The sequence below is a fragment of the Podarcis cretensis genome, assembly GCF_951804945.1.
Source record: "Podarcis cretensis genome assembly, chromosome: 2".
Classification (NCBI taxonomy): Eukaryota; Metazoa; Chordata; class Lepidosauria; order Squamata; family Lacertidae; genus Podarcis; species Podarcis cretensis.
In genome coordinates, this window is record NC_137171.1 from 26,739,270 (window position 1) to 26,757,292 (window position 18,023).

General features: G+C 45.2%; 1 protein-coding gene across 4 annotated transcripts in view; it reads right to left on the minus strand.

Annotated features, from left to right (window-relative positions):
- Window positions 1-516: 516 nt before the first annotated feature.
- SLC39A11 (solute carrier family 39 member 11) overlaps window positions 517-18,023 on the minus strand; it is a 279,587-nt gene continuing 262,080 nt past the window's right edge. For all 4 annotated transcript variants that reach the window (XM_079965631.1, XM_079965629.1, XM_079965628.1 and 1 more), the window contains 3 exons: window positions 4,661-4,759; window positions 2,947-3,105; window positions 517-2,263 (listed from right to left, as the gene is read on the minus strand). In XM_079965631.1, coding sequence (XP_079821757.1) covers window positions 2,185-2,263; window positions 2,947-3,105; window positions 4,661-4,759 — 337 coding nt within the window. In that variant the 3' untranslated portion in view covers window positions 517-2,184. The remainder of the gene's footprint in view (window positions 2,264-2,946; window positions 3,106-4,660; window positions 4,760-18,023) is intronic.

Genomic DNA, 18,023 nt, shown 5'->3' on the forward strand with positions numbered 1-18,023 from the left:
TGGAATGCCTCTCTCATGTGACTCACAGTCAGCCAATCACATGAGAACTACTGCCAAAGGAAAAACCCCATGTTAAAAATGCACAGTAATGTAACATAAGTAAACATTCCCATTTCCATAATGGAAATTAAACCATTATCCTTTGTGGTTCAAGGTACTCCAATGCATTTAACTTGTAATATGGAAGAAGAGGTTCAGCTGTGTCCTGGGCAATTCTTTTGACATTTGCTCCTCAAGGTCACTTCCAGGAATACAGATTAGCTCGCATTCACCATCACTTGAGGACCGAACAACACACTGTCTAATCAGACATTGGCTCATTATTATTGAAGTAGAGCAAGGGGCTTTGAATGGTTACCAGAAGCAACAGTGTGAACGGACCAAGGATCTGACGAAGCAGACTCAACTACGTTTGAGTCCGAATAGTTGTACTTAGTGACAAGCAGGTTAGAACGAACATTCAAAAAAATGGGAGAGAGATGGCAGGAGAAAGAAATTAATCCAATGACTCAAACACAATTTTTAAAATCTCCTCTTTTATTCAGACTCACCACAGTTAAAAAGTCAGATCAATTACTAATCATCGTTATGTACTGGTCTTTGTGCATACAAACAAAACCACACACACTGAAGAAACAAGCCCATGGGTTTTCAATTAATTTAGTCCAAGAGCACCAACTGGCTGATAGTAACCACATGACCCCTGGGAAGCCTCCGGCACACACATACTCCTTATGCTCTGTCCCCCCTGGAGAAAATAGGTATCACAAAGCAACCAAAGTAAATCCTGCTTTGTGAACTGGAAGAAAAGCCATGGTGGGGATGTGTGTGTGGCACTGGTTATCCAGAGGCCTCTTTTGAAGAGCCATGAGGTGACATATAGGAAGACAGGTTCCAGTGACACACACATACAATTCTTGAGGTTTAACCTGCAAGCACAAATGCTACAGACAAAAAGCAAGAAGCCCTTAGCTGTCAAAAGTATATGATGTACCAATGCAAGCTCTCTTACTTCTGTTTCCGCCGTAGAGCACAATGGGCGTGTCTTTTTACTCAGGGATCTCAACCCTTATAGCTGATCTGCCAATGAATTGGTACTGATTTTCTGGATGAACACAAGTTGCCAACTCGCCCCTTCAGTTTACTCTGCCCCACTCTATTCTCTTGCATTCATCACAAGGAAGCGGGTGGGAACAATTCCCCAAGAAAGCCCTCTTGCTATCATAGCAAATAAAGATATTAGAAAACGCAGGTAGGGAGTGAGGGGTGGAATTAGGTGCTACAGCAATAGGCCTCCTAGTGTTGACACTCGGAGGCTCAGATCCGCCTTCAGTGCTGAACTCTGCTTGCTTGAGATGGTAGAAAATGCCATATTGGCATGTCAACTGAGTTAAGAGCTTAGATTAACGATTCACAGAGGCTCAACCTCCAGAAACCCTACAGTAGTAAGTCCAGAAGTAGTAACCCTCCATAACCCTAAAACTGAAGGGTGATTATTTCCTACCAGACAAGGGATATTAGGAAATGAGTGCACCTACGGGAACAGCACTATAGAAGCCCAGACACTTGACAGAAGAAGTGCAGCCTTCACTTAAGATTTGCCACAAATACTTTGCAATCTTCCCTTGATCTCCAGGTAAACCTCCAATACCATATGCAGATAGGAAAGCTCTTGTTCCCCACCTCTAAACACAGCCCCTAAGGTCCCATTATTGATTAAAAGAAATGATCTATCCATTTCGACAAGTAGTGAAGCTGAATATTTCCACAGCTAAAAACAAAGCACTGTATGGACTTCTCTTTTAGGTCACTCTTGTAGGCCATTTCAGCTCTTTGATGTTGTTTTGCACCACTCAGTTTATACCACACAACAAGATTTGTGAAGACACAGCAAAGACAATCACCACAGATTAGACCTGACCTCATACCAACAACCCCACTGGAAAAGAAGTAATGGAGTGGCAGGAGGTGACCACAAAAATGACTTTCCTGTGTTTTTCAAAACCACCCACAGTAACATTATGGCAAATTTTAAGTCCATATAATTTAAGTCAAATCAACATTAACCCAGATCAGTATTATTATTACGTAAAAATGCATTGTTCCCATTCCAGCTTCTGCTGTGCATTTTGTCCAGAATGACATATTCTGAAGGTCAAAGATAGGGAAAGTTGGCATCGCCTGTTATCCAAGTCCAACATCCAGGGACATCATGACCACAAATCCTAAGATCGATGTCCAGGAAGCCAGCTTCCCATTGCCACTGCGAAGAGAGGAGAGGTAGGGGAAGAGAAGTTAAGGTCTGCATTCCAAATGTTATTTGCTGTTGTTCTTTTTTTTTGTTTGTTTCCTTATCTGACACAAAAATGTTTCTTCTTCCCCCTTTGGAGAAGCAAACAGTGTGTTTAATGCCCTGTTTTATGCTGTTTGGTTGGGATGGTCATGATTTGAGGGATACTGACCAATGAGGGGAAGTGCTTGTGTAGGCAGAAGATACTGAAAACAGTGGCAGCTAACACACCAACAATTCCCCTCTAGAGAATTGGGATGAAGATGAGGTGCTTTTGACTTGCAGGGATTCATGACAAGGAGTCTGCTACTCCAACCAACTCTTAAGATTGGATTCTACGACGTTGGTCTGAGTAGTTTCAGGAGGTTGTGAAAGTCTGATGTCCTGGGAACCAAAATCTTTTCCTCAAAAGCTGACTGAGAGGAGCTTAATTTAGGTGGTGTTGCTGTTGTTGCTGCCTGAAGTGGGTTTTCCAATCTTTTCTTCTCTACAGAACAGTTAAGTTGAAACAAAGCTACACTGGACCTCACAGTCATGCTTTGGTTTTAATCTCCCTTTGATTTGGTTTGCAGGGGCTTCTCTACCTGAGAGACATTTGGTGTTAAAAGCAGCATGAAAGAAACAGAATGGATGTGGCTGAATAAGGAGTTGCTCACCTGATCTGTGCCTCTGGGATGATGTCGTCCATCACCACATATACCATTGCCCCAGCAGCAAAGGCCAAGGCGTAGGGCAGAAGAGGCTCTGCTAACACTATGGCAAAGGCCCCAAAGATGCCAGCTAGTGGTTCCACCATACCACTTAATTGCCCATACCTGTAAAACAGCCCAAACAACATGTCACTAGATAAGGCAGGATGCTGTTCTATTCTGTCCTGTGCATAGTGTTGTTTCTCCCTTTCAAGATGCCACAGTTTGCGAAGTCATCACAAATCAGTTCTTCCCTTTCTCCTTGACAACTTCCCATTTGAGGCCAGGACAAAAACAGGAATAATTATTGCCAGTCACCACCACCACCATCATCATCATCATCATCATCATCATCATCATCATCTCCTCTGAAACCATTCAGGAGCAAACACTGCAGAAGACAATTCCCCTCCTTTAATCTGAAAAGTGGCAAATGGCTATAGACAAAAGAAAACATCTGGCTATAAATGTGAATTCTCCTCCCCATGCCTCTCCCTCCTCCACAGGGACCTTTTGCAGTCAAGATCTTTTGCCAATCAATTCCCTCCAAAAAATAAAAATAAATAAGAAATCTACTTCTGTTTTTTAGTCTGATAGTCAAGTTTTGTTTTGGGGCAAAACAGAGAAGTTAGAAAAGTCAATTTGCAATATCCTTTGGGGGTTTTTTTGTGGGGGGAGTTGCTACATGTTTTCACTGTAGTGCTATCAGTTTTCCTTTCAGTGCTGCCCCAAGACATTCTACTGTGGTCTAAACCACTGAGCCTCTTGGGCTTGCCGATCAGAAGGCTGGCGGTTCGAATCCCCGCTACTGAGTGAGCTCCCGTTGCTCTGTCCCAGCTTCTGCCAACCTAGCAGTTTGAAAGCACACCAGTGCAAGTAGGTAAATAAGTATTCCTGTGGTGGAAAAGTAAATGGCGTTTCCGTGCGCTCTGGTTTTCGTCACAGTGTTCCATTGCGCCAGTAGCGATTTAGTCATGCTGGCCACATGACCCGGAAAGCTGTCTGTGGACAAACGCCGGCTCCCTCGGCCTGAAAGCAAGATGAGTGCCCCAACTCCACAGTCTGGACCTAACCATCCAGGGATCCTTTACCTTTACCTTTTTACTGCCAGAGGTGGAACTCAAACAGCACCTCTCCCAGAAGCAGAGCCCAAATGGTGCCCCTGTTTGGTCTCCCATTCAGAAATCAATTCCAACCTTTGTCTATCCTCCTCTCAAGGTCACTTTGCCTTGCTTTGGCCAATTCTTATAATGGTTAACTAATCAATTCCTGTTCCCAGTGAACTCTGGGAAGTGTAGCTGTGTGAGGGGAATTTTAAGTGGGTCACCTAACAACCTTCAGCACCCTTAACAAACTACAGCTCCCGGGATTCTTTGGTTGAAGCTATGGTTGTTTAAAGTGGTATAATACTGCTTTAACTGTGTAGTTCAGATGAGACCTACATGGCAAGGAGCAAAGAGATTTGCATTTCTCATAGTTGGATTAGATGGGAGTACCTTTAGCAACCATAGAGTAGGTAGGCCGAGTTAGAAAAAGGATTGAGAACCACTGACATAAATAGCAGCAGCATCTCCCAGTGTGCGAGAGAAAGTGTGAATCAGGGCCACTTGAACACATTTCCAGTTCCAAAGTTGCATCAGGAAATACAAAGGAAATGTGAGAAACAGGTTCTGAACCTTACCAGAATGCTCTCCACGTTGAAAACCCAGCTCCACGCAAGGGAAGGCTGACAGCTAGTCCTTCTGGAAAATTCTGGATTCCAATCCCAATGGCTAAATTCCTGTGCGAATAAAATGAAATAGATCATAGGTATTATATAACAGAAATGATGGCTGTGCATGGGTGGAGCAAATAAAAGACATTAGGCTGAAATAGTCCTTTTGTTGGCGAAATATTCCTTGTTATTAAACATGTCTCTTTAATGTCAGTATTTTCAGCCCTTGGGGCCTAAGGCAATCATGCTAATGCTTGGCATCCAACTCAGGATTCTCATCTTCAAAGTGTTCTACATAAGTTACTCAACTTAACAATGCCCCTGGGAGGCAGGGAGGAACAGAGGTGGGTGGGGGAAAAGACTTGTCAAAAGGAGGCAGATAGCAAGTTTAAAATAGCTGTCTATGTGGAACTCCAAATTGCTGAAACAGACACCAGAGGCAGAAAGGTGTTTTTTTTTAAAAACAAAACAAAACAGGGGAGGGGCATTGCTTTACACGTTATTATTTCAGCCTGCTTCTGTTTATTTGTTTGTTTGTTTGTTTGCTTGCTTGTTTGTAGTAGTCATAATAAAGGTAAAGGTAAAGGGACCCCTGACCGTTAGGTCCAGTCGCAGACAACTCTGGGGTTGCGGTGCTCACCTCACTTTACTGGCCAAGGGAGCCAGCGTACAGCTTCCGGGTCATGTGGCCAGCATGACTAAGTCGCTTCTGGCGAACCAGGGCTGCACACGGAAACGCCATTTACCTTCCCACCTTCTGAGCACAATTCAAAGTGTTGGTGTTGACCTTTAAAGCCCTAAACGGCCTTGGTCCAGTATACCTGAAGGAGCGTTTCCACCCCTATTGTTCTGCTTGGACACTGAGGTCCAGCGCCGAGGGCCTTCTGGCGGTTCCCTTACTGCGAGAAGCAAAGCTACAGGGAACCGGGCAGAGGGCCTTTTCAGTAGTGGCACCCGCTCTGTGGAATGCCCTCCCATCAGATGTCAAAGAGATAAACAAATAATAAATTATGATTATGATTATGATTGCTGCATTTGGGAGGCTTTCCTCCTTGCTTGTCTGACCCATGATGTCAGGGTCGGGCTGGACCCTGAGGAGCGGTGACTGGATGCTGATGAGTGGGCACTGGGAGAAGCGGGGCTGGAGACTGACTTGGAAGAAGGAAACAGTGATCTGGGGAATCCTGTAACAGCCAGGAGATGAGAGGCAGAGGCAGGAGAAACTGCAGGATTGGAGAGCGAAGAACAGGTGCAAGCAGAGGGAGAGATAGGTCAGGCAGGTGGAAAGTCAAGAACTTCCATGCCTCCTCCTCCTGCCCCCACCTCTCCTGATCCACTGCCTCCCAGGACCAAGTGAGTATTGGAGGAGGAGGAGCAGAAGCAAGTTACACACAGGTGGAGTCTGCGCCTGCTTGTGGGAGATACATAAGGTGAGGTTGGGGGCATGGCCTATTTCTTGTGGCAACTGCCTCATTGGGTGCACACCTAGGAGCAGCTGAGAGACGCAGGGCTGATAAGACATGCATTTTCCTAACTTGTAAATGCATTTTTGACAACTCCTCACTCTGAGCATTCCTTGCTTGACACATACCGTATTTTTCGCTCTACAAGACGCACCCGACCATAAGACGCACCTAGTTTTTAGAGGAGAACAAGAAACAAGAAAGCACTGCAAAGCCTCTTGAGTGAAGAGGCAGGAGTGCTCCCACTGTGCTCAAGAGGCTATGTGTGGCTATCCCTGAAGCCAGAAGAGCAAGAGGGATTGGTGCGCACCGATCCCTCTCGCTCTTCTGGCTTCTGGGATAGCTGTGCAGCCTCTTCAGGGCAGTGGGATGAAGGCTCCTCGCTGCCCTGAAGAGGTTGCGCGCAGCTAAGCCAGAAGCTAGAACAGCGAGAGGGAGCGCTGCGCAGTGAACCCTCTCACTGTTCTGGCTTCTGGGATAGCGGCGCAACCTGCATTCGCTCCATAACATGCACACACATTTTCCCTTACTTTTTAGGAGGGGGAAAGTGTGTCTTATAGAGCGAAAAATACGGTAACTTCCCTGTTTTGGCCAGTGCTGAATAAGTGATGCAGCGATGCCTCACATCATTCATGTCACTAGGTGGAGGACATGCTACATACAGTTCAAGCCATGGCAATTTGGAACCTGGGAGTCAAGCTCCAGCTCCCTCCACTCCCACCAGCATCTTGTGCTAGTGGCAAAGGTAGTATTTCCACAACGTCACTGTTCAAGTTGCAGGTGTTTGGGGGTGTGCATTCCACCTGGTTGTAAACAGCCATTTTTTAAAGTCTAAGAGAGGTTTGCATTTCTGGACAGCACTGATTCCAAAAAACAAAAGAGCGCTGATGTTTCAGTATTATCTGTGGTCTAAAGCAGGGTGCAAAGGTAAAGGGAGCCCTGACCATTAGGTCCAGTCATGACCGACTCTGGGGTTGCGGCGCTCATCTCACTTTATTGGCCGAGGGAGCCGGCGTACAGCTGCCAGGTCATAAGGCCAACATGACTAAGCTGCTTCTGGCAAACCAGAGCAGCACATGGAAACGCCATTTACCTTCCCGCCGGAGCAGTACCTATTTATCGACTTGCACTTTGATGTGCTTTTGAACTTCTAGGTTGGCAGGAGCAGGGACTGAGCAATGGGAGCTCACCCCGTCGTGGGGATTCGAACCGCCAACCTTCTGATCCGCAAGTCCTAGGCTCTGTGGTTTAACCCACAGCGCCACCCAAAAGCATGGACTGCACAACAAGCATGGGAAGTTTCACAGCTCAGCTATAAGTCGGTTGAAAGTGGAACATATTAAAGTGTCTTTGTCAACAGAAGATAAAGCGTTTGTTTACTTGGTGAGGGTTTTAAGAGGCCAAGTATGCTGATTACTCAGACATATAAAATGAGGGCCAATTTACTGTCTGGCTCAAATATTTCCAAACGGATAAGGAACCCTGCTGCTTGGTTGGGTCAGCGAATCAGCTGCTTAGCACTGCCAATATGCTGTTTAGTTTTGTCAATACTGATGAGGTGCTCAATTCTTAAGAGAAAAAAATACAGGTCCTTGGTGTTAAACAGATGTGAATGTCTAACACTCCATCTATTCAGCCCTCAATAGCTGGTTGAGAGGGAACACAATCTTGCTAAGGGAGTGTCAAACCACACCGACATTTTATTGTCCTTAAAATAGAAACAAAGGTCACAGAGTTCCTGTCTTGCATTTAAACAGCGGGTAGATTTTACCTGCAGAGGCAGACACAGGGAAATGTGGTTAGGGAGGTACAATATTGAGTTTTAAAGTGAGAAATCAAGATTGAAATTTCTGTGAAACCACGAGCTCGCTGGGTGGGCTTGGGCAAGTCAACAATATTTTAGTTTAATGTAGGTAACAGAGTTATCGGGAGGATAAATGAACAGAGAATTTCAAAGCAATTTATACACTGTAAAGCAGCTTTTGACAACTTGGTGCCCACCTGATTCCTGGCTCATCATGCCAGGATAGATGAGAGCTGTAGTTCAAAACATCTGGCAAAGACTACTGTAAGATCCATTGGCCTTTTCCCATCCTGTACTTTTCTTGCTGCTTCTAGTGTTCACTAGGATTATTTGCCTGGACTGCCATGTTTGCTTACCATGCTTGCCATGCGTGTGTGCGAGCACACTATGTACTAAGAAAAATGGCAGCCCAAACTGGTCCACCAATGGTCACTGGTAGCAGCATATGAACAGGAATGGTTACAACTAGAGAAGACAGGAATCTGGGGAGTTGAGGTGGCCTGCCCAGTCATCTGAGTGCCACCAATACATGCACTTTCTTACAATATTGTAGTATTGCAGCACAATGCTATCTGGTACCTGGCAAAGCAGCTAAAGTTCTTTCTGAGCATTTTCTAAGTACTTCTAAACCATTTTGAGCCAAACTATGCATGTGTTGTATGTATGTACAGAAGTCTATAGAAAGAAAACGTCTGTATTTGAAGGAAGGACTTCTGCTCCACCCAGTTGACTGATAATGCTCTCAGTTTCCCATACATGGTCATGGGGTGGCTAAATACTAAAAGGATACAAAAACAGTTGAATGAATCAGCTTGATTGTTCTTATGAATGGAAGGATGAATGAAATGTGGTTTGCAAACTTGAGTTTCAGTCCATCTCAACATACAAGGCATGGGAGGCAGAGAGACTGAAGGTTACATAAAATTCCTGGCATGGGTGCTGCTGAGGTGTTGGTTTCAAAACTCAGGACTCACCTGGTGTATATTAGACTATCTGCAGGATCTACATTTGCACAAACTTGAAAATGAGGGATTCATTCCCTCATGCGGAATTGAAATTGAAATGGAATTGAAAAGGAAACAAAAGCTTCCCTTATTGCATTTCTCTGTTTGATGACAGAATTTACTGCTCACAAACATGAAGGATTAACAACACCAGAGGGCACAGTCCAGACAAAAGCAGCACAAACCTTTATGTTGCCTCCAAAGCTCTGCCAACAAGTCCCAGCCATGCCCTGTAGTAACCCTCTTTCCTCTGCCACCTACGCACTTGAGGTATAAAATCTAAAATTTCACCTGCAATCCCAGTCCAATCATCCAATGTATAGCACAACCCTGGCAGCTGCAACTCTCAAAATGAATGCAGTTTGAATCAATGATGCTGTGGGATTTCAAAGTTCAGCATAATGGGGCTATAGTGGTATCTTGGGTTAAGAACTTACCGGTAATTCGTTCCGGAGGTCCGTTCTTAACCTGAAACTGTTCTTAACCTGAAGCACCACTTTAGCTAATGGGGCCTCCTGCTGCTGCCGTGCGGCCACCATGCAATTTCTGTTCTCATCCTGAAGCAAAGTTCTTAACCCGAGGTACAATTTCTGGGTTAGCGGAGTCTGTAACCTAAAGTGCTGTAACCTGAAGCGTCTGTAACCCGAGGTACCACTGTACATGATTTTTTAATTTTTTTAAAAAACAACCCTTCATCCTCCCATTGTGTAATATAACTTCAAGTTACAAGATAGGAGATTCCAACTAAACACCAGGAAAAGCTTTCTGACAGTAAGAGCTGTTTGACAGTGGAACAGACACCCTTGGAGGTTTTTAAGCAGAGATGGGATGGCCATCTGTCATGGATGCTTTAGCTGAGATTCCTTGCACTGCAAGGGGCTGGACAAGATAACCCTTGGGGGTCTCTTCCAACTCTATGATTCTGTGAGCACTAAATCACCACACCGGTGCTTCCTTGTATGTAGGAGCTCCACAGACATGCAGCCTGCACACATGTGTCTTTTGCCATTCACTTCACTGAAATGCAGCCTTGCACACTGGAAGGGAAATGGCCCCTCAGATTAAAGTGAGTAAGAAAAGCAACGCAAGCAAGAGCTCTGCATTCTCAGCCGAGCACCAGCAGCTCAGTACAGTGGTGCCCCGCAAGACGAACGCCTCGCAAGACGGAAAACCCGCTAGACGAAAGGGTTTTCCGTTTTGGAGGCGCTTCGCAAAATGAATTTCCCTATGGGCTTGCTTTGCAAGACGAAAATGTCTTGCGAGTTCCTGCGGGGTTTCCCCCCCCCCTTTTCCTAAGCCCTAAGCCGCTTATCAGCTGATCCGCTGATAAGCCGCTTAACAGCTGATCGCTAAAAGCCGCTAAACTGCTAATAGCGCTAATCCGCTAAGCTGTCAATGGGCTTGCTTCGCAAGACGAAAAAACCGCTATACGAAGAGCCTCACGGAACGGATTAATTTCGTCTTGCGAGGCACCACTGTATTGGGCGAATGGAAATGTTCTGCTTGGTGTTGCATGAATTATGGAAGAAAAGAGTGACCATTCTTGAAATTCAGAAGCCTCACCATGCCTTGACTTACCCCCAGTTTTAGCCAAATCATGGCCCTCCTCCCGGTAGCCTTTTAAAAACTGTAGCTAAACAGACAGTTTCAGAAGTTGGACTTCACCCCAACTCTTTGCTGAATCGGGATGTGGGTGGCGCTGTGGTCTAAACCACTGAGCCTAGGGGTTGCCGATCAGAAGGTCGGTGGTTCAAATCCCCGCAACGGGGTGAGCTCCTGTTGCTCTGTCCCAGCTCCTGCCGACCTAGCAGTTTGAAAGCACACCAGCGCAGGTAGATAAATAGGTACCGCTTTGGCGGGAAGGTAAGCAGCGTTTCCATGCACTGCTCTGGTTTCGCCAGAAGCAGCTTAGTCATGCTGGCCACATGACCCAGACAAACTGTCTGCGGACAAACGCTGGCTCTCTCGGCCAGTAAAGCGAGATGAACGACGCAACCCCAGAGTCGTCTGTGACTGGACTTAATGGTCAGGGGTCCCTTTACCTTTACCTTTTACAGCACCTAGGGCACTTGTAGCAAAGCTTTGGAGCCGCTGCTGTGAAGCCAAACAAATCCAAGTAGGGCTGGGACAAGATTTTCCCACCTTTCCAGCAAAGGTTGCTCAGCGCCCACCTAAACACGGAGTGCTTTTCCCCTTGAAACACAGAACCGAGAAAGCAGGGCCTCATTCTGTCCCCCCAGGTCCTCGCCCCTTAAAAAGGAGGCTCAAATCGCCGCACAAAGACTGGCTTCATTCTCAGCTTCTGAGAAACCTCAGCAGCTGCAAGAAAGATCTTTTTTTCTGATACATTAAACACTTGTTTCCTCTTAGCAAAATAAGACCAGTCTTGGTGGTGGAGAAGAAGAAGAAGAAGAAAAAACCGCTCAGAGTTGTTTAAACTTATATATTAACAACAACAACAAGACGGTTGAGAATGGAGAAGGAGCTGCTGCGAATTTGCTTACCAAGGACAAACTTATTTCAACAAAGGGAAGGAGGGAGACATGGAAGGAGAGAGAGAGAGAGAGGTGGGGGGAAGAGTATGGGGAAAACATCTCTTCTAGAAAACAGTAGAGCTGCTGTCTACACGCTTCCTCCCCCCCCCTCCGGCAGCCCCCCCCTTTGCCTCTCCTTAGCACAAAGCAGCTATTACCACAGCAAATTAATGGGTGGGAGAGGAAAGTGTGAATGGAGGGGTCTGTGCAAAAAGAAACCACAAAATTGCCACTGAGCCTTCCCCCCACAAGGAGCTAAAACCCATTCTGACCTTGCTCTACTTTGCCTGCCTTAAAGGCAATTAGGTGAGGTGGTTTTGTTGTTGTTTCTTTGCTTTGTAGGGAAAGGGTAGGTGGTCAGGTGCAGATTGGAGGAGGAAAAGAAAAGCAATTGCAGAAAATCTAGAACACAGATACCCCTTAGGAAACTTAACACTATGTGTGGAACCTGGACTATTAAGCCTATTCTTATTTTCTGTGGCATGCTTTCAAAGCCACAGGAAGTGAAAGTGCACAATTACATTGATCATTCTTAAGATTTTGTGAGTGCAATTAACAGCGCAATTCTGGGCATGTCTGCCCAGAAGTAAATCCTACTGAGTTTGGTGGGACTTACTCCCAAGTAAGTGTAAAGGTAAAGGTAAAGCTGTACACCTGCTCCCCTGACCATTAGGTCCAGTCGTGACCGACTCTGGGGTTGCGGCGCTCATCTCGCTTTATTGGCTGAGGGAGCCAGTGTACAGCTTCCGGGTCATGTGGCCAGCATGACTAAGCCGCTTCTGGCGAACCAGAGCAGCGCATGGAAACGCCATTTACCTTCTCGCTGAAGTGGTACCTATTTATCTACTTGCACTTTGAGGTGCTTTCAAACTGCTAGGTTGGCAGGAGCAGGGACCGAGCAACAGGAGCTCACCCCATCGCGGGGATTCGAACCACCGACCTTCTGATCGGCAAGTCCTAGGCTCTGTGGTTTAACCCACAGTGCCACCTGCGTCCCCGTAAAGTAATGGGATTAAAACCTTATAGATTTACAACAAAGAGATTTGGGTACAACTGAATCCCTCTGTAAAGATAATAAATCACTGAATCATAGAGTTGGAAGGGACCACGAGGATCATCTAGTCCAACCCCCTGCCATGCAGGAATCTTTTGCCCAATATGGGGCTCAAACCCATGACCCTGAGATTAAGAGTCTCGTGCTCTACCGACTGAGCTATCAACAAAGGTTTGTGCTTAACAATATATACAAAAAACCTTTTCTCCTTGAGTGGCATCCGGTTGATGTCTTTCTATGGACAGAAGACATCTGTCAGAGAAAGAGAAGGCAACCCCTTGACCCTCTGGAAGTGCCCCCCCCCATTTGCTCCAAGGGGAGAGGAAATCACCCAAAACTGCCTTCAATCAGAAAAGAACGCCAACTGGATACCACCCCTTGCACCCCAGCATTCAGTAAACTTGAAGATTCTCTTTTGGGGTCTACAAGTCTCAAATACTGTACCTCTGCTCTCAGTTTCCATGCTAGCTAACCTGAGGTCACACTCAAACAACCATGGCATGGGCCTTCCACAGAACTTCTCACCTGCCCTAGGAAAGATGAAGGGTCACAAACAAGAACAGAATGTCTTGTCTCATTCATAAACTCAGTCTCCTTCAGTAAGCAAATACACACAACAAACAGCTTTGTTTGAATCCAGGGTAGCGGGAAGAGCTTAATGAGGTGGAATCGCAGATTATTACATCAACATTCCCTTTAAGTTCCCTCAAGGAGAGGGGTGGAAGTGGAACCCTGATGACTATCAAAACTTTCAGGAAGCTTATTTGCTTTGAGATGACAGTGTTTTACACAATTCCAACACTGATACATAACGGTTCTTAACACCAACCAAGTGACTGTGGGTTCCTGCCGCGGGTTGGGATTTGATTCTGCCCAGCCTTTGTGCAAGGAACTGTGGTAGACGTAGCCAGACTGTGGTCAGATCTAATTAGCTAATGCTTTTAGGAAATGTTGTAATAGGCAAAACAGGCAACTTGCAAGTCCTAAGAATGACTCCTCCAGTTCAAAGGTGGAAAGAGTATCTTCTGTGATGGGTGGGCATTACAGTAAAGAAAGTATCTATCTTGTTACAATTTCTGGAGAAGAAATTTGATGTGATTGCTCCTCTATATGAGACCCATCTGTTCGTGGTTTCTCCCAAGTTTACTGGGAAAGATTATAACCCCAATAAAACTTCACTGTGCTCTGGAAAAGAAAAGATGCCTTATGAAGAAACTCTTGGTGTCGTTAGGAAATGTACACACCAAGGCAGGTGGCAGAGCTCAGCAGGAGTGCTTCGGTTGCACCCCCCCCCCAATACAGCCCAATGCTATGATGTGAGCAGCAGTGGAGTATTTAAGAGTAGAATCTGTATGGTGGGACTGCGAAGAACTGGGCAAAGGCCTTGCTCACCCTTCCAGGGCAGTGAACATTGCCTTGAAAAGCAAGATTGTTAAATTGTGAATTATGGAGGCAAACAGAACAAATATCAAGAAACAGAAGCAGACTGTGAAAACAGAACAGAACAGAAACAGAACCAGGAATCAACAAGTAACATTCAGACAGACGGGGCCATTTTGTAGTTATTCCAGGAGCAAGAACAAGGTACATCACAACTGCAACTACTATGACATCACAGACTGGGAGCTTAAATAAATTTGGTCCTCAAGATTGCCTTCAACCATTCCTTTGCAAATTTTGACGCTGAGTCGTTTCCAAGTATTTTCTGAATGCCATTATATTCTTTGAATAATGGCTATCTACATTCAACACTTAATGATACATATCTGACAACTGAATTTCCCCGTCCAGAATTCAACAGCTGACATGCAACGGTACATAGTCAGTTACATTGCAACAGTATGTTTGTTCTTGGTGATAGCTTGTGGTTAGTGAAAAGAGAGCTTAACCAGGAACCTGGGTTTTGGCAACAAGCCAAACCTCAGGTTAACTCAGTGTGTTGCAGGAGCAAAAATGACCAGGAAGGAGCAAAGTGGCTGTGCAGTCCCAGTGGTCAGGTATTACTGGGAAGGTGCAGGCTCATAGACCTTGCTCCCAACCTATGAAGTCTTCTTTCCCCTCTGTCCTGTTTAAATTATCCTGCCCTAAATGGAAACTTATGGAACGGACCTTATACACAGTATGCCTGTGAACTGGCATGGCATCACCTTGGAACTCTCTCATTAACTTTTTTTTTAATATAAAAAAGTAAAGAAATTGGCATCTCTGCATATTTGCAAGGTCAAGACACAGAAAGCCTTCTATAAGCCTAAAACCTTGTTTTGAAGGGACTATTATTTTACAGACCGATTATGAAAGTAGGCTACATATTCTTAACAAGCCCCTTTTCACTCCGGCTTTCAATTCCCCGCAGTGTATAATATGCATGTGTATTCCTGCATGGCAGGGCCCTTAACATACTGTTTTGATTGTTATCGCCTTGCCATGAAAGGGCCGATTGTTTTGGGTTCCTACGATTACATCATGGCTTCCCACTCTGGTTGCCTGTCAAGGTGTTTGATCGGAGCTCGCAGGTGGGAAGGAGTCCTGCGCTAAGCCTTGAGCACTTCCCCATACTTGCCCTACCTGTTAAACACAGCTGCCTTAGCACGCAAAGGCTCTCTTCTCCCCCCTCCCTTCCTTTTCTTGTGAACGCTCACGTAGAGCAGGCAAAGAAAATGAATTGGAGATGGAAGATACGGGAAATAAAACTATTGAGTTTAGATTCTGGCTCTCAGGAGACAGGCAGTGCTCAGAAGAACCTTTCAAAATCTTTCTACAGTTTCTACTTTTAGTTAAATATTTTTATTTATTTACTTGATGGGGGGGGGAGCTACTCCCCTCCCCCCCCCCGGCTATGCCCATGGTCACACACACTGCTGGAATTTGAACTCTGGAGTGCTGGCCAAGGGTGAATGTAGTCTGTAGTTGGTGGGGGAAGGAAAGGTTAATCTGTCCTGTACAGTGGTACCTCAGGTTACGAACTTAATTTGTTCTGGAGGTCCGTTCTTAACCTGAAACTGTTCTTAACTTGAGATACCACTTTAGCTAATGGGGACTCCCGCTGCTGCCACCGCACGATTTCTGTTCTCATCCTGAAGCAAAGTTCTTAACCCGAGGTACTATTTCTGGGTTAGCGGAGTCCGTAAGCTGAAGCGTCTGTAACCTGAGGTACCACTGTACAATCTTCAGGGCTTGCAACTGGTGCTTGGGGGAAGCGCTATGGCATTTTCTTTGCAGACCTACCTGCCTGTCTATATCTGCCTCCTCTCTGCATACTTTGTCCTTTATTCCTCTGCCCACAGGCTGCCATTTTGTGTTTGAGCTCTGCCTATCTATGAACTTCACAACCACTTGCTTTGACTCTCCGGGTGACATACAGATAGGTTTCAGTTCCACGATTTATTCTGAAACCACAAGTGGCTACAAAGGAAGAGCCTCGTGTAAGAGAGCATGTACTGGTCTAGCACAGCCGATAAGATGCTACTCCACCAATTAACAAAGCACCCCAACATGCTTTTAATTTGCCCCATCACTATGAACTCACCCTCCTTTTCTTACAGCCTCAGCTCACCATCTGAATTATTGGGGAAATATGCACCTGTTTGAGAGAGGACCCTTGTGAGGTTTGCAACAAAATCCTGCGTTTAGAACAGTTTAAAGTTCTTTGTAAATGCTGAGTGTTATTCTCATTACCACCTAGTAGAGCAGCTGCAAAGCATGATGCTCAACTGCTTCTTTAATACGCCTTGTATACCTTATTTATTATTGTTGTTAGAGAAAACAAAAATTGGGAACAGTCACTAAGAATTTAGAAGGACTGTTTAGATAACCTTTTCTTTCACATCTAACATACCAACACAATGGTAAGCAGTGATTATTTTTACATTGTGTCTCTGAGGGACAACAAACAGAGGCTTTTACTTCCTTGCTACTTACACTTTTTTGGTTTGCATCAACCTCTTGCCTTTTTAGCTACAAGTGAATGTTAAGTAGTCTTCATTTTCTTCTATTTTTACTTTTTAAAAAGGAGCCTACTTTCCACTGCATCTCTGGTGGTCTTTGGCGAGGACCAAAAAAACGAAAAGCACAAGCTATATATTGTTTTGGAGGCTTAATTGGCTAGAAGAAAATGGCTCCACCTCACAATTCCAGCCCTCACACTGGGAAGGAATCAATTGGGTCTTATTGCCAGTCAATGGATGCCAATTCTTTCCCTCCAGCTTGCATATAGAATGCCGATTAACAGGGTGATAGCAGGAAAAAACCACCCCAATTGTGCTGTTAAAGGGGAAGTAAGGCCATTTATGAGCAGCGTAGAAACATTTATATCTGTGTCTGAGCTCAGGTATCTGTTCTCTGAGGAGAATCTCTTCAGGAAATTCAAGGACCTTTTAACTGTGCTTACAATAAGGCAGGGGTCAGCAAACTTTTTCAGCAGGGGGCCACTCCACTGTCCCTCAGACCTTGTGGGGGGGCTGAACTATATTTTTTGGGGGGAAATGAACAAATTCCTATGCCCCACAAATAACCCAGAGATGCATTTTAAATAAAAGCACACGTTCTACTCATGTAAAAACATCAGACAGGCCCCACAAATAACCCAGAGAAGCATTTTAAATAAAAGGATACATTCTACTCCACACTGATTTCAAGACTGTCCGCAGGCCAGATTTAGAAGGCGACTGGGCCTTAGTTTGCCTACACGTGCAATAATGTCATGCAAGCATATATAATACAGGAGGGCAGTTCTGTATAGCAAGTGGAGAACAAATGCAGTTGACACCCCACACCCTTTCTGAAGTGCTCCTCGCTGTGAATCCTAATACCCTGACTGCAGGAGGATGCTAGGCAGTCAATATGCCACACGAGAAGGGTACACATACCCATCCCTTGTCTTATTCTTGGGTATTTTCAGTGGCAGCACCACACTTATGGAACTCTCCCCCTGGGGGCATCCTGTGTCGTCATCGTCCCCCATAGAAACATTCAAGCGAAAGCGAAAGACATTTCATTTTTCCAGACTATATGTATTACAGATGACACTGGCTTTTAGTGGGTGGCACTATAGATAGCTTCCACTGCTAATCACTATGAAAGTGTTTTTCTGTGACTTTGTGGTATTCCTTTGTATTATTTTATTTATGCTGTCAGCCACCCTGTTCTCTGGTTAGAAGAAGAGCAGGGTGGGAAAACAACCAATAAACAAAGAAATTAAAACACTGCTTTTCAAGCAGAAGGCCTCCTGTTAATATCTAAAAAGAAGAAGCCCAGGACAAGGCTAGGAGAAGGAGACGGGTCGAAGATCGCCGAGTGAGCTTCACAGGTCAAAACCAGCCAATGCATTGCAATGATTGCAATGATGCAATACAGTGGTACCTTGGGTTACAAACACCTTGGGTTACAAACACTTCGGGTTACAGACTCCGCTAACCCAGAAGTAGTACCTCGGGTTAAGAACTTTTCCTCAGGATGGGAACAGAAATCATGCG